This window comes from Martes martes (assembly GCF_963455335.1).
Source record: "Martes martes genome assembly, chromosome: 13".
Lineage (NCBI taxonomy): Eukaryota > Metazoa > Chordata > Mammalia > Carnivora > Mustelidae > Martes > Martes martes.
The window spans coordinates 78,320,095-78,335,066 of NC_137901.1; the positions used below are offsets into that span (position 1 = coordinate 78,320,095).

The window sequence follows — 14,972 nt, forward strand, 5'->3', positions numbered from 1 at the left end:
GTGGTTGTTTTGGTGCTATAATGGCGGGATTTTGAGTAGTCATGGGAGAAACCATCTGGCCCTCACACCTGAAATATTTGCCATCTGGTACTCTACAGACAAAAAAAAAAGTGCTGACTTTTGATTGGATTTAAGGGTCTGGAAGAGGAACTTGCAAAAGAAAAGTGGGTGGGAAGAGTGGCCAAACTTCATTTCCGTATCCTCAACTTGAACTTCCTCACTGGACCAAAGAGAGGGTGGGGGCAGCGTCTCACCTGCGTGCTCTGGCAGGAATGAGCTCCCGGCAGGCCTTGTCTCTCTCCCAGCAGTTGGTGCCCAAGGCCTCGGTGGCCAGATGTTGGCTCAGCTTTTCTGAGGGTCCATCCTGAGCTGGAACCAGAGGACTGCTCTGGGGTTCTGTCCTACAGGGGAACAAATAAAGAGGCAGAAACTGTTAGGATATGACAGATTCTATTTTTTTTTTTTTTAAGGGAGAGAGAGAGTGAGCACATGAGTGGAGGTAGGAGGGCCAGAAGGAGAGGGAGAAAGAGAATCTTGACTCAGGGCTCCATCTCACAACGCTGGGATCATGACCTGAACTGAAACCAAGAGTCGGATGCTTCACCGACTGGGCCTCCTGTTGCCCCCAGATTCTTAAGGGTCATCATGCATTCACACACGTCCTAATATTTCCCAATTTTCCTTGCAGTTAGGTTGGAACCATGACAGATTATCTTGGGCCACTGGTCTCTGAGTGGGAGTGACATGTGTCACTTCCGGCTTGAGGCAGTAAGGACTGTGCGCCTTCTCCAGCTCTCTCTCCCTCTGTTGCAATGACCTTGGAGGCCACATACCCTTAAAGGTGAAGCTACCTGGGGGAGGAGAGATGCCTGAGCCGCATCAGACTTTGCATGTTAGAAATAAGCCTTAGTGGGGTTAACCCACTGAAACTTAGGGGTTTATCTGTTACTGCGGAGTTGCCTGGCCTATCCTGACTAAACCACAGGGAGAGGCTGGAAACCAGTGGTTCACTTCCTTGCTCAAAACATAAGTGGAGGCCGAAGGGTGACAGGATTAGTCCCAACTCCCCTTCTCCTGTTACATCCCATTTCCCTGTCTTATCTCTGTATGGAATGGAGACGCCTAGATTCAAACACTATGCTCAAGGTTTAGTAGATAGAGGACTCAGTTTCTCTGTCTTGCAGTTATTCAGTGATTAAGACAGGGAATAACATTAGTTCTTATATTGTTGAATTGTTATGAAAATAAAAGGCTGTTCCATTTCCCTTTACTTCCCCGTGAACCAAATCTCCACTCTGGCATCCTCAGCAGGTATAAGAACACCTAGTTCAGATGCGATCCCCATGAAGGCCTGAAATTCCCTCCTCTGCCTCTGAGAAGAGCCCCAGGCAATGCTAGGAAATTACCTGAGTCCCACCTCCTCCTCTGAGTCCGGAAAGGGGAAGGAAGTCGCCTAGGTACTCAGTCTTTGAAAACACTGTCACTCAAACCTCTTGGCCCCCCAACCAAGAGGAGTCAGGAGCTGGTAAGGCACAGGTGGGTTTGGCACTGCCCAGCAAACTTCCCTTCCTCCTCACCCTGCCTACAGAGTCCAGATCAAGCCCTGATCAAAGGCGTTAGCATTTCTCCTGCACCAAGCGCCTGCAGTCAGTGCATCAAGACTGGTTTTATGACTCAGGATGAATGTATCTGATAAGCCCCCTGCTCCTTAGGGCTGCCTGGAAAGCAGGCCAAACCCAGTCAATATTGAAGGAAGGGCAGCAAAACACATCCATCTCTGTCAGCTGCTTATCAGTGCATCTTCAGAAGCGGAGCTGAGAGAGGCTGCAAGCCCAGGAGGGATGGAAATTCTTGTCAGGGCTGTCCAGACATCCTCACTGCCACCTCTGGGCTTCCAGAACTCCAGGCTTCTTTATATACCTCCTGCCCTGCTTCTCCTACTACCATTCCCATGCCTCCAGTCTATTCATGTGGAACGCTGTCCTGGCTCTTCTCAAACTATTCTGAGCTTGCAATGTCTGCCCAGCCCCCAGCAAGGCTTGCCTCTTCCCATGCTTGACCTGGCCTGGGCAAAGCTGTGTCCAGGCCAGTTCTAAGTGTAGGGCTGCAATGAATAAGAGGGAGATGCATTCTGTGATAATGGAGTTAACATTCTAGATGGGGGAGCAGGTATAAGCACATACGGAAGTAATAATATGACTTACTGAATGGTAATAAATAAGAGAATAAGCCAGTGGAATGGGAGGGGGTGACCATTTTTTTGTACAGGAAGGCCACTCTGAGGAAGTCACGGGATGGAAGCTTAAAGGATTAGGGTCTACCCTTGCAGTATGTGGTGGTTTTAGAAATGTGTTCACAGATTCTCTGACAGTCCTGTCATCAAAAGATGAAACCGAATTTCCCTCCCCTTGAATACTGGCTGGGCTTAGTGAGTTACTTTTAATGACCAGAAGGGAGCAGAGGCGATAACGCATGACTTCCAAGACTAGGTCACAAAGGCGGCTTCTGCCTCGCTCCCTGTGGATTGATCACTCGAGGGAAGCTGTTGGAGTGGTGTGAGGACACTCAGGCAGCCCTGTGGAGAAGCCCCTGTGAGGAACAGCTGAGGCCTCCTGCCAACAGCCAAGCACACAGCAGCCAAGCAGGCACGCCGCCTTGGAGGTGGACCTTCCGGCCCCAGTCAAGCCTCAGATAACACTGCGGCCCTGACCAACATCGGAACTGCAGTCTCACGTCTGGTGGTTGACCGGAGTTGCCCAGCCAAATTCCCACCTCGCAGAAATGGTGAGATGCTGTCTGTTGCTGTTCTAAGCCACAAAGATTTGGAGGGTAATTGGTGGTCTGGTAATATACAAGTCCTACAAAGGTTATCTGCGGGATGTGGGAAATGTGCTCCAGGCAGAAGGAACGGCAGGATCTTTATATACATATAAAGAAGGGCAAGCAGGGCTAGAGGGATAAGAGGGGAAACCAGAGATCGGGTCTTGTAGGTCATCGGCTGGGAAGGGACACTTTTTGAACAAGGGAGTGACCCGGTCTGGCTTAAATGTAAATATTACGAGGATCGTTCCAGTTGCTGAAGACGCTGGACAGAGGGAGGAGCAGCAGAGACAGGGACACTAAGGCAACTGTCCAGGTTCTGATCAGTGGGTCCGCGATGGAAATGATGACATGTGGTCAGGTGCTGAGATCTGAAAGCAGAACTAGCATCACTTGCTGCTGGTTAAACATGGGATGGGAGAAAATAAGGGAAAGGGAGGGGGGTCAAGGACGACTCAAGGATTTTGAGCGTGAGCCACAGGCTGGATGGAGTCCCCACTCATGAGATGGAGTTGGCGATGTCAGGAGCAGACTTCTGGGGTGATGTAAGCCCTGTTCTAAGATGTGAGAGTCCCTTTGCTACCAGGGCTGCAGCTCCAAATATGCACTATTGACGCCTGATTGCCTTCCCTCCCACTGGATTACGAGCTCCCTGGGAGGAGGACCGTGTCTCACTGTCCCAGAGCCCACTGCTGGTAAGCACTCAACATTTGCTCACTGTATCAATGAAAAAGAACTTGCATTTGTATCAAAAAGTTAGAAAGGGCTTCTGAGACAGCCTAAGCAAATCCCTTCATAGTAGAGTTGGTGGAGATAAGCTGGCCAATACCTCGGTCAACTCAGCTCAGTCAACGCATTTTCTATTCTACCCCGTTTCTCTTAGAAAAGTGGTCAGTGAACTTATCAATGTATATGTGTACTGTCCAGGAGGGCGTTGAGCTGGACACACACAAGAACGGAATTTTGGGCTCTGGGGCCTTATAGGAAACCATCACACAAAGCTGTATCAGAGGCAAGCCCTCGAGAAGAAAACAAAAACAAAACCAAACAACAAAGTGATGTGAGCCACTTGGCAGTGAGTGAATCCACGATGAGTAAGTGCTGGCGTTGTGTGGGAGGTCTCCGTGGCCTCCGCTGATGAGGCAGTGCAGGCATGGATTGTCAGCAGTGCAGGGACAGATGGGGAATGCTCCTGCGAGGCCCTAGGGGACAGGGCTTAAGGTGAGGATGACACCTTGTCCATCACTGCCAGCATCAGGGATGGGCAAGTCCTGCTGATGGTTTGAGGAGGAAAGGTACGATGGAGTTGCTGCATTTCTAACCTGATGCTCCCTGACGTGGTGGATGGTTCTCATTTTCTCTAGCACTGGCTGCACCTTCCTTGTGGTAGGTACCCTCTCTGGGATCTTGCAGTAAAACAAAGAAAAGCCAAACAAAACCAGGATTAATTCTTCTACCTGGCAGACAGGGAGTTAAGAGAGAAGGAAGAAGGGAAATCTCCATAATATCATAGAACTTTCACGATCCCTTTTCAAGATGTTCTGACACATTGCTTCTCTGCTTTCTTAAAACTGAAAGAGACTCGGAGACCACGTAGTCCCAGGTTTCCAAAACCTCGCACACCTTCAGAGGCTCCCAAGAAGCTGCTAAAAAATACAGACGTCTCAGTTCCATCCCAGCCATAATAAATACGAGCCCCAAAGGGGTGAAGCCGGGAAATAAGCATCTTAAAGAAACATCCCTGGTAATCTCGCTTCTTCTGCGTGAAGAAGTCCAAATCGATCACCAGAACTAGACGGCTCTGCACGACCTGGCCTCTGCCCCCACTCGAGACCGCATCTGTCACCCTTCTCTCCGTCCCTTACTCTGCTCGAGCCCCATGGCTTCCGCACCGTCCCTCACATGGAACAGGGCCCCTGCTCAGAGCCTTTGCCCTTCTGTTCCCTCCACCCGGCATGCAGGTCCTGCAGTGCTTTGCAAGGCCGCTTCCTTCCTTTCATCCAAACGTCACCTCCTCGGAGAGGCCCGCTCTGACCTGCTATGAGACTGTGCCCCTCTGTTCACTGTCTCCAGCATGGTAGTCTGCAGTGCCTTCCTCCGGGACATTCGCTACTATTAGAAATGACCACTTTATACATTTATTTGCTAACCATTTGTCTCCTGAACTTGGATGTGAGCTTGATGAGAGTGGGAACTCGCCTCTTTTCTCCAGAGGATTCTCCCTGAATCCCCAGGGATATAGTGCCTGGCACAGGGTGCCTTTTTGCTCATACACATTTGCTGAATGAATGGACGAATGGCTGGATGGATGGATGGATACATGATGTTTGACCCCATGTGGGAACCACAGATCGGAGTCAACCTCTCCTGCGTATAAAGACGCAGTGGTCCAAGGAGGGGTGCCCATCTGAGGTCATCCAGCATTCCAGCAGACTCAGATCTCAGCCATGGCGCCCCCTCTCCCCCACGGCTCCCCTACCCCTCTTCTTTCCCGGCTTCCCACTCTGCATCCTTGCAGAGCTTTAAGAAAAATTCCATGTTCTCTCTTTGCTAAGGAGTCCCGGCAGCTGCCTCGTTTTTACCACACGGCCCTTCGATGTTGCATAAAAAAAAAAAGCACTTAAAAGGAGGTGAGATCTTCAGGGGACAGCTAAAACAGTGAAGTCAAGGGCCGGCACACTCCACTTCACAGAGGGAGGGAGGGGCCCTGTGTGCTGAATTCCTCAAGGCCTTCCCGCTCTGTTCCTGCTAATCAGCGACCTGGAGCTTAGATGCTGCTCTCTGTAGTCATGGCAACCAGCAGATTCCCAGCCTCTGATAAAAGTCAGGCCTGAACTTTCTACAAAACTCTCCAAGATGCCCAGCTCCCTAGCTGCTTCCTTGCTTCTCGCATCAAAGCGCCCTGCTCCCAGCAAAGCGCTCATCTGGCCCTGAGCTGGGTACAGATCCTCCCTGCGCCCCAAGCCCCAGACTGAGTTAAACACCAATTCGGGAATCAGAAACAAACAGCATTGGAGGGGAGCTGGAAGGGCCCCCCAGCCCTGGTTCTCCTCTGTACAGGTAGGGAAACTGAAGCCCCTGGAGGCAAGGGGACTTGGCCAAGGCCACATTGGTGACTCATGTCTGAGCTGTGGCTGGAATCGTGGCCTTTTGTCCCCGAGTCCAGTGTTCTTTCCATGTCACCTAATCATGGCACCAGCCCACATTCAGCAAGCATCTGCTCTGTGCCCGACACCGAGACCATGCACCATCTCCGTTGAGCTTCCGCAGAAAGCTAGGGACAGGTGTGGGCATCCCTACTGAGACCCAGGGGTAGTAGAGCGGCAAGAACACTAGTGGCCCTGCCCGTTTATAAGAATTGACTGAGGAAAAAGGAGAGAAATCTGGGAGACACTCGGAACACCTAAGGTAGTAGTAAGTGGGAGTAGAGGGTGAATCTTGGTAATTTCATGGCGAGACGGAGATTTGCTTTATGTGTTTGGAGAAGGGGCTGCATCTCAAGTTTGACTTGAATGTTATCTTTCACGAATCGGAATGGCATTCGCTCATTGGACTGGGGACACTTTTTGCCTCCATCCCAGCCCACTAATAGCTTCTCCTGGGTGTAGAGCACTAATCCAGTGTCTCAGCTAATGTTGACGACCTTGCGTAAGGTGCCCAGTTTAGCGAACTTCTCCCCATTTCACAGATGAAGGCACTGAGACCTGGAGAGGCAAAGGGTCTTGCTTTCCATCCAAGGCTCATGCCCCAGGTTCTTGTTCTGCACTTGCATTCAGGCCTGTGAATGACCCACCCTTGTCCTTGCACTTGGCCAGACGCCTGCAATCTGCCTGCTTCAGTAGAGAATGAGGGCCCAGACCCTGGGCTCAGGACTTTCCACCGGAAAGCTCAAGGGTTATCATGGGGCCGAGCCTGTCTACAGAGCTGGATCTGGCTAATCTGTGCCTTGGTTCCTGGAGCTTCGGTCCTGGCCTAAGGTCTTGGTATCAAGTCCTTTTCAAGGTTAATTAAGCTTGGTGAGGGGTCACCTATAGGAGCTGTGACTCTCTGAGCTTTGCAATCATAGCTAGGAAGAGCACCAGAGCTTGGGGGAAGACTGAGGATTCCTGAGAACCACCGAGGGAGACAACACGGGAGTCAGTAATACTCATCCTAGTAGGAACTGAACGAGAAATGAGAAGTTTTAAGAAGCTGGCGTCTCGGGGCGCCTGGGTGGCTCAGTGGGTTAAGCCTCTGCCTTCGGCTCAGGTCATGATCTCAGGGTCCTGGGATCGAGCCCTGCATCGGGCTCTCTGCTCAGCGGGGAGGCTGCTTCCTCCTCTCTCTGCTTGCTTGTGATCTACGTCCGTCAAATGAATAAATATAATCTTAAAAAAAAAAAAAGAAGCTGGCATCTCCCTCACTATTTCATTCCTTTTTGCAAAGGCTGTTTGCTGAACACCTACTTAGTGTCAGATTTCAAGGACCATAAGGTAACTAAGACTTGTTTCTGCCCTTAGCCTGGCAGGGGAGTTACAACTGGGAATTACAATATGGTGCAGTACTCTCAGCAGGCCATGCAACCAAGGAGCACTTAGTCCAGCCTTGAGCAGTGGGCAGGTGGCCATGGAAGGCTTCCTAGAAGAAACCAGTCAGGAAACTGGAGTGCAAGGGACATGGCATTGAACTTCGAGTAACTACAAAGGAGGTGGGTGTGAGCCGGATGAGACAGAGGGGTGGGAGGATAGAGAGCAAGAGCAGAGACGGGTTTATTTCACTGAGCAAAGTGCCCTTAAGGTCCATCCATGTTGCCACAAATGGAAGGCTCTCCTTCTCTTTCACGGCGGAATAGTATTTCATCGTGTAGACATAACACGTTCTTTATCCACTCGGCCCCTGATGGACACTGACGGTGCTTTCATGTCTTGGCTACTGTCAATAACGTCACAGTGGACATGGGGTGCAGGGAGAAAGAAGCCGAGACTGAGGAGGAGGACAGGGGCTGGGTCCTTCAGGGTCACGTCGGGGACAGACAGGTGCTTCTCACGCCTTTCTGTGCACGTGAGTCCCCTGGGGATCGTGTTAGGAGGGAAGGGCTGACTCAGCAGGTCTGGGTTAGGGCCCGACCTTCTACCCTTCTAACCAATGCCCAGGGGCTGCTGTGGCTCCCGGAACCACACTTTGAAAAACCAGACTGTACATTTTACAAAGGACTCGACCGGACCCTGAGGGCAGGCTGACACAAACAAGCCCAGGCTTTTAGCACACTCTCTCTCCCGGCAGGATGAGAATGGTTCAGTTCAGCTCTCAGGGCTGAGTGTGTGTGAGTGTGTGAGTGTGTGTATGTGTGTACGGTAAACACGCTTGTACATCAAAAATTGTCTAGTTCCCAAGTTCAGGTCAAAGGACAAAGGAACCATATGGAGAAAAATCAGCTCAGCATTTCTTACCCAGCTCAGCCGAGCAGGTCAGGCCCCTAGCATGCCTGGGTTGTGGACTCTCATCACTGAACACATCCATCCTCCGCCCTCCCATCAACCCCAAATTCAGGAAATCATTTCTCCCTCCTCAGGCTGGCCTGTCGATTGCCTCTTTGCCTGGGGAGAGAGGGCAGATGTCTGCGAGGGGCACTGCACTTGATTCTTGGGACCGCCTGGCAGGCAGGCCGCCCCCAACTTGGGAAATGGCCGAGTTCCAAAATGCTGTGGTTTTCCACTTGAACGGGTTGCAAAAAGTAATTCGGTGAGGCTGAGAAAGTGCACAGGTCCTGGGGTCCTACTGACTGGGGTTCAAGCCCTGATCCCGCCCAGCTGTGTCAGCACAGGCAAGAATAACATCTCTGGCTCCAGCCCAAGGTACCCTCAGGACCTTTCCACCAGCTGGAATTGCAGACGGGGTTTAGATTTCTCCACGGAGTGTGAGGGGCTGACTGTATTCTCTTGCCGGGGAGGGCCTGTGCCTGCTGAGTCCCTCTGGGCGTCGTTACAGCCACTGCTGGAGGCACCAGGCTAGCAAGATCTACTGGGAACAGGACAGAAGTCTCCAGCCCAGGGGAGGAGGGGCCTTGGTTCAAGAGCCAAGTAAGGATTGGTCCCAAGAAGTCCCAAGAAGTGCCACCAGGCACTTCTTCACTTATTCTTCATTGAGTCACTGACTCAACAAGTACTTGCTGAGCACCTACTATGTGTAGGCCACGTTCCAGGCAACAGAGACACAATAGGGAATAAGGCAGAAACAATCCCTCTTTGGCAGAACTTATGTTCTACTGGGATGGACAGTTAATTATACATAATTAAGTGGTAAATAAAGAGGCTATTGGACAGAACAGAGAAGAGAAATGGAGGATAAAGAAAACTGGGAATGCTACTGGGAGAGGGCTGGACTTTTAAATGGCATGATTAGAGGAGGGCTCCTTGAGAAGGTTAACATCTGAGCAAGACTTGAAAGCGCTCTGGGAGGGAGCCTTGTGCCTCCCAGGGAGAAGAGCACCACAGGCAGAGGGCATGGCCAGTGCAAAGGCCCTGAGGCACGAATACTCTAGATGCACTGAGGCTAGAGCTGAGTGAGTCAGTGGGACAACATGCGGGGGGGGGGTGGGGTAGCAGAGAAGTAATGAGGGACCAGATCATGGATAGGCTGGTGGACTGCCACAAGACTTTGACTTTTTCTCTGAGTGATAAGGAGAAGCCAGTGGATGATTCCAAGAACAGGAATGCTGAAATGTGACTTGGGCTTTAAAGGGTCTATCTGGAGGCTTGCTGAGTCTAGTGGGCCAGGGAGCTGGGATAAATGTAGGAAGACCAGCTGGGAATGTTGCGACGAGCCACGCAAGAGAAGATGGTGGCTGGGGTCGGTGTTATCCCTGCCGTAGTGGGGAGAAGTACTCAGACTCTGGACACAGACTGAAGCTGGCACCAACAGAGTTTGCTCATGGACTGGCTATGGTAGTGTGAACGGAAGGGGCCAAGGGTGACTCCCAGGTTTTGCTCTGAGCAACCGAGAGGGTGGAGCTGCTGGCTACTAAACTGGGGATGGCCGCGGGGGAGGAAGGGTGATGGGATGCCAGTTAGACACCCATGTGGAAATGGCAGGGAGCAGCTCGGTACCCAAGACTGGAGCTCAAAGAAGACATGAGCACTGGGGAAATGCATTTGAGAGACGTTGGCATTTAGATGGCCTTTAAGGCCATGAGATCGGATCTTCTTGGGGGTAAGATGAAGCCACTCTCGAGAGGGAGGTGGGAAGCTGAGGAAGGAAGGAAGCTCCACGCCAGTGAGGTTTTGGAATAACAAGAGGGCTCAACGGGAGTGTCCCAGCCTGGCGGACGGGCTTGTGAAATATACAGTTGACCACTGAGCAACACAGGGGGTAGGGGCGACCCCCATGCAGTCGGAAATTCATGTATCGCTTTTGACTCCCCTAAAACTTAACTACGAACAGCCTGCTGCAGACCAGTTGGCCTTATCAAAAAACAGTCGGTTAACACATGTTTTGTATATTATATATATTCTAGACTCTATTCTTACAACAAAGTAAGCTAGAGAAAAGAAAATAAGAACATCATAAGGGGGCACCTGGGGGGCTCAGTCAGTTAAGCATCTGCCCTTGGCTCAGGTCATGATCTCAGGGTCCTGGGATGGAGCCCCATGTCAGGCTCCCTGCTCAGCGGGGAGTCTGCTTCTAACCCTTCCTCTGCCCCTGCTCTGTCCCTGCTCATGCTCTCTCCTGCTCCTTCTCAAATAAATAAATGAAGTCTTTAAAAAAAAAGATCATAAGAAAACGACGTCTACAGGACTCTTCTGTATTTATGGAAAAGAATCCAGGTAGAGAAGTGGGTCCTGTATGGCTATTCACAGGTTAGCTATCTCATAAAATGTTTGACTCCTCCCATTCATTCATTCCTCAGCCAGTCCTTAATTCTGTGAAGCATCATTTTACTTCTGGGGGAGGGTCATTTCGAGATGCTCCAGACATGCTCCTTCCCCCCTCAGAGGACCTCCTCACAGTCCAGAGGAAGATGTGGGTCAGGTTCATGAGAAACTCTCAGGAGCGAAAGTGACCCAAGAAAGGAGAGGTCCTGAGGAGAGAGAGGGCAAGGCTGGAGGAACACGTGCACAGAGCAGGCAGGGTGACTGGTCTGGAGAGGGTGGGCAGAGCATGGTGATCGGATTCATTGAACAGACTCTGCCTGGCCATTCACCAGCTGGGTGACCTTGGGCAAATCTCCCCACCTCTCCCAGGAAGCACAAACTACATGCACCTCAGGGGGCTGCCATGAGACTAGAATGGCATGATGCACACCCGGTGCTTTCGTGGCGGCCCTTTAAGTCCCGGCCTCACTTTCCAGGGCAGGTCACATTGTTCTCCAGCCTCACTGCCGACTCAGATCCCCTTTCCCCAAATGGACCAAGGCAAAGGACTCTGGGAAGGGGAAGGGGAAGGGCAGGGAGGCTGGCATGCCCTCCAGTGTCTCAGGAGCTCCTCCCCCTTCCCTGGGACCTTGGCTCTCTACTACAAAGATAAGTGGCTACTTTAGTACCTAGAAATGGCCCATTCCATGCTAGGTCCCACCGTCTTTCTGTCTCAATAGCCCAGGGGTGAATCTGTCTCTCCCTTTTGTCCCAGAACCACCCACTAGACCCTGTCATCAACTGGAACTACAGTTGGGGGTCAAGGGGCATCTGAGACTATGGTGCCATTAGGACTCCGTTCCTGCAGAGAGAGAAAGAGACACACACACACACACACACACATACACACGCACACACACACACACACGCACGCATGCCTCCTTCCCCGGGCTGAGGTTTGGAAGAAAATTCCTAACAAGCAGAGAGTAAGCCGCCACTGAAATCTGCAGAGAGGACAGAACAGACAAGCCACAAATCTCGATGGCAGGTGGCAAGCAGGCGGTGAGCTCCTGAGGTCTGGGCTCGTTAGCTTTAAAATAACAGAGCAGAGCAGTGAGATAAAGGGCTTCAGTGGGGGAAACTGTCAGACACCCTGCCACACGCTGTTGGAACCACCGGAGGGGCCGCATCTTTCCTCCTGGGTTACAGAAACACAGGCCGCCAGCCGGAGCAGTGGCTATTGTGGCCAGATCACAGAGTAGGAGCTTGTCAGGGCGAGGCCAGGCTTTGGGGGATTTTGAACCCAAGCCTGGAGAAGTCAAGGTCTGCCAAGGGGTGCGGGGCGGGGGGACAGGGGAAGGGCAAGCACTACACTCAAAGACACTCGAGAAATTAGGAGCTGAGCAGGGACCACCACTCGGTTCCTTTGCTGTTATACTGGATGCTCTTGGCCAGATCCTAAGTGATGGGAATACTGGCTGCAAATGCCTTACAGGTGCCCCTTTCCAGAAGGTTATGTCCACCCCCGGGTGGGGCAGGCAGGCAGTCTGCAGCCATGAGTACAAAAGACCTGCCTCCTAGCCTCAAAGTAGTATCAACTCTAGGGTGCACTGCACACCCCAGAGCTCTCCTGGGATCAGGCTGAGGCTACACTCCAGCTGAAAGTACATTTTCCCTTTGCTTTCTGCCCCTGCCCTAACCGCTTCCTCGCTTCCTTTCTCCAGAGCATGTACCCTCAATAACTCGTGGGCACCCCAGTCTCTGCCTTGGGCTTTATTTCTTGTGAATTCCATCGAAGACCTAAACGGAGACCAAGTTTTTGCTCTATCAAACGACTACATGCAAAAACAATGGTTAGTTAAGTCCTGTATTTTCCAGAGTCAGACACACATGGGTTTGAATCTCTGCTTTGCTACTTCTGGGGTGGGTGACCCACCGGAAGTTAAATTTGTTATCGTCAAGCCTTAGTTTTCCCATCTGAGGATGGGAAATGTTAATGGGGTTGTTAATATTACCTGCCTCATTAGGGGGTTGTAAAACGCTCAACACATTTCCCAGATACGTACGTAAGAAATGCTCAGTGTATGCCTTATGGTGATGACCACGGTGATGATGGGAAGGATGGAGCCAGAATGAAGAGGCTGGTCCATCAGAGCTCCACCAATCAGCAGAAAGCTCTCAGAAGACTCCACCCCTACAGCTTCAGCACCAATCACCAGCGAGTTCTCAAACCACACCCTTTCCATCCACACTCCCCCACCCCCCTTCAGCTTTGTCCCAGAGGCCCTATCCTTTGCCATTACGGTTCTTCTCTGACAAAGGATTCCCTGTGGGAGGGAGGGCTCTCTGGAGGGAGCAGACGTCTGGCTTTACAAAGAAGTGGCCATTTCTCAATGCCAGCCCAGGCACCCAGCTGTCCCACCTGTAGGAAATGGCTCCTCCACAGTAATTCTGATTAAGGAGTGGATGGGAAAGGTCTGTCCCTCCACTGGGACTTTTATCTGCTTTTTAAAAGTCAAACCCATTACCGCAGGATTGCAGGTTTATTAGAGAGCTTTATCTTTATTAGGCAGTCAGTTTTGTGATTATTGCCCACCAACTCTGAGAGGGTCCCCTCAGCTCCAGGAGGACGTGGAAGCAGGGGTGGGTGGTGACAGGGACACAGGACATCTCAGGAGGGCTCAGGGGAATCTTGGGACAGTCCCTCCCTAGCACATGAGCAGAGGTCTTTTTTTTTTTTTTTTAAGATTTTATTTATTGATTGATAGAGATCACAAGTAGGCAGAGGCAGGCAGAGAGAGGGAGGGGGAAGCAGGCTCCCCGCCGAGCAGAGAGCCCGACTCGGGGCTCGATCCCAGGACCCTGAGACCATGACCTGAGCCGAAGGCAGAGGCTTAACCCACTGCGCCACCCAGGTGCCCCCAGAGGTCTTTTTAAGCTCCAGGATTTCTCTCTGAGCTCATGGACCGCGGGCAGCCGATGAACAACCAGGAGCCACCCAGAGCTTTGGAATCAGGCAGCCCTGAGCTCAGAAGCGGATTCTGCCATTTTCAAGCTGTGATCTTGGACAAGTCACTTCATTCCTCTTCTGCAGAACGGGGTTCCCGTTCTACAATCATCATAGTAGGGATGATGCATGTAAAGCGCTTAACACCATTCCTGGTGCAGAGTAAGCACTCGGTCAATGTTAGCTGTCACTCTAATTGTAACTATTCATTGTAAATAGACTTTGGGACACAGGTTCCCATCTTCTCTGTCTTTGCTCCAACTGATCCCTCTGCCCACAGTGCCCTTCTTCCTTTCTCTGTGAAAAGAAACCCACCCCTCCTTCCAGGTTCAGCTCAACGATCGTACCCTCCTTTTCTGACCCTCCATTGCCCATCCCCCAGAGGGAGCACATTCTTTACTCCACCACGCTCCAGAAACTCTCTGTAAACCCCATCAGGATACTACAATACGACCTTGAGCAAGGCTCCTCCTCTGTTTTAGCCTTGGTATTCTCATTTTGAAAACGGGGGAAATACCTTATACATTGAGGTGGTTGTGGATCATATATATTCATTAAACTAAGCAAGATGTCGTATTACTGTCACTGTAACTGTAACTCTACTGGAGGAGGCTTCGTAGCTCCAATACGGCTTAACCTTTCCCCCTCTGAGGAGTGCATGGCTTCCGGTCTGCCTGGAAGAGCTTGGGACCCTGGAGACCAGCCCCAAACACCTCTGAAGAACCTGTCCAATTCCAAGATTTTCGTAAGTCAGAGCCTTCCTTGGGTCTACATCATTCCCAGCTTCTGACCTTCTGGACACATTGGGGATGGCACAGTAGGGCTTAGAACCTACCAATATGGCCTCTTCTGGTGCATAAGCTGAAGCTTGCATGTCCTGACTTTTCTAATTCACTGTGTTAATGACACGAGACCTCACATTTATTGAGCACCTCCAATGATGATTTATTGAGCACCTACAATGATGATTTAGGCACTTCACCAGACAGTGAAAACTCATTATTTCATTTAAATCCTACAATAAACACTTGGGAAGGGTATTGTGAGGGTTGGTTTGAGATGTGAAAACAGAAGTTCAGAGAGGTCTAGTAACTTGCCTAAGGACACACAGCAAGCAAGTGAGGGAACCCAGAGGTCTCAAGGAACTGTGGCTGGGTGTCCCTGGTCTCCAGACTGAGTCCGGCTACATGATCTAGACCCCAGGTCTGGGGTAACTATGTCCTTTTCTACTGCTGACCATGGTTTTGCCTCTCCCACACTGACTGGTGCTCTGTCTTCCTATTTCCTCGTCTGCACCCAGTTCCCCGGCTGTTGTC

At 51.2% G+C, this 14,972-nt stretch overlaps 1 protein-coding gene across 1 annotated transcript in view; it reads right to left on the reverse strand.

Moving 5' to 3' along the window:
* The window catches only part of SRRM4 (serine/arginine repetitive matrix 4), a gene marked incomplete at both ends in the record, with an annotated part of 142,425 nt that overhangs the window by 37,652 nt on the left and 89,801 nt on the right, over positions 1-14,972 (reverse strand). Inside the window, one exon of the mRNA XM_080821591.1 lies at positions 255-401. Within this exon, the coding sequence (XP_080677717.1) occupies positions 255-401 (147 nt within the window). The remainder of the gene's footprint in view (positions 1-254; positions 402-14,972) is intronic.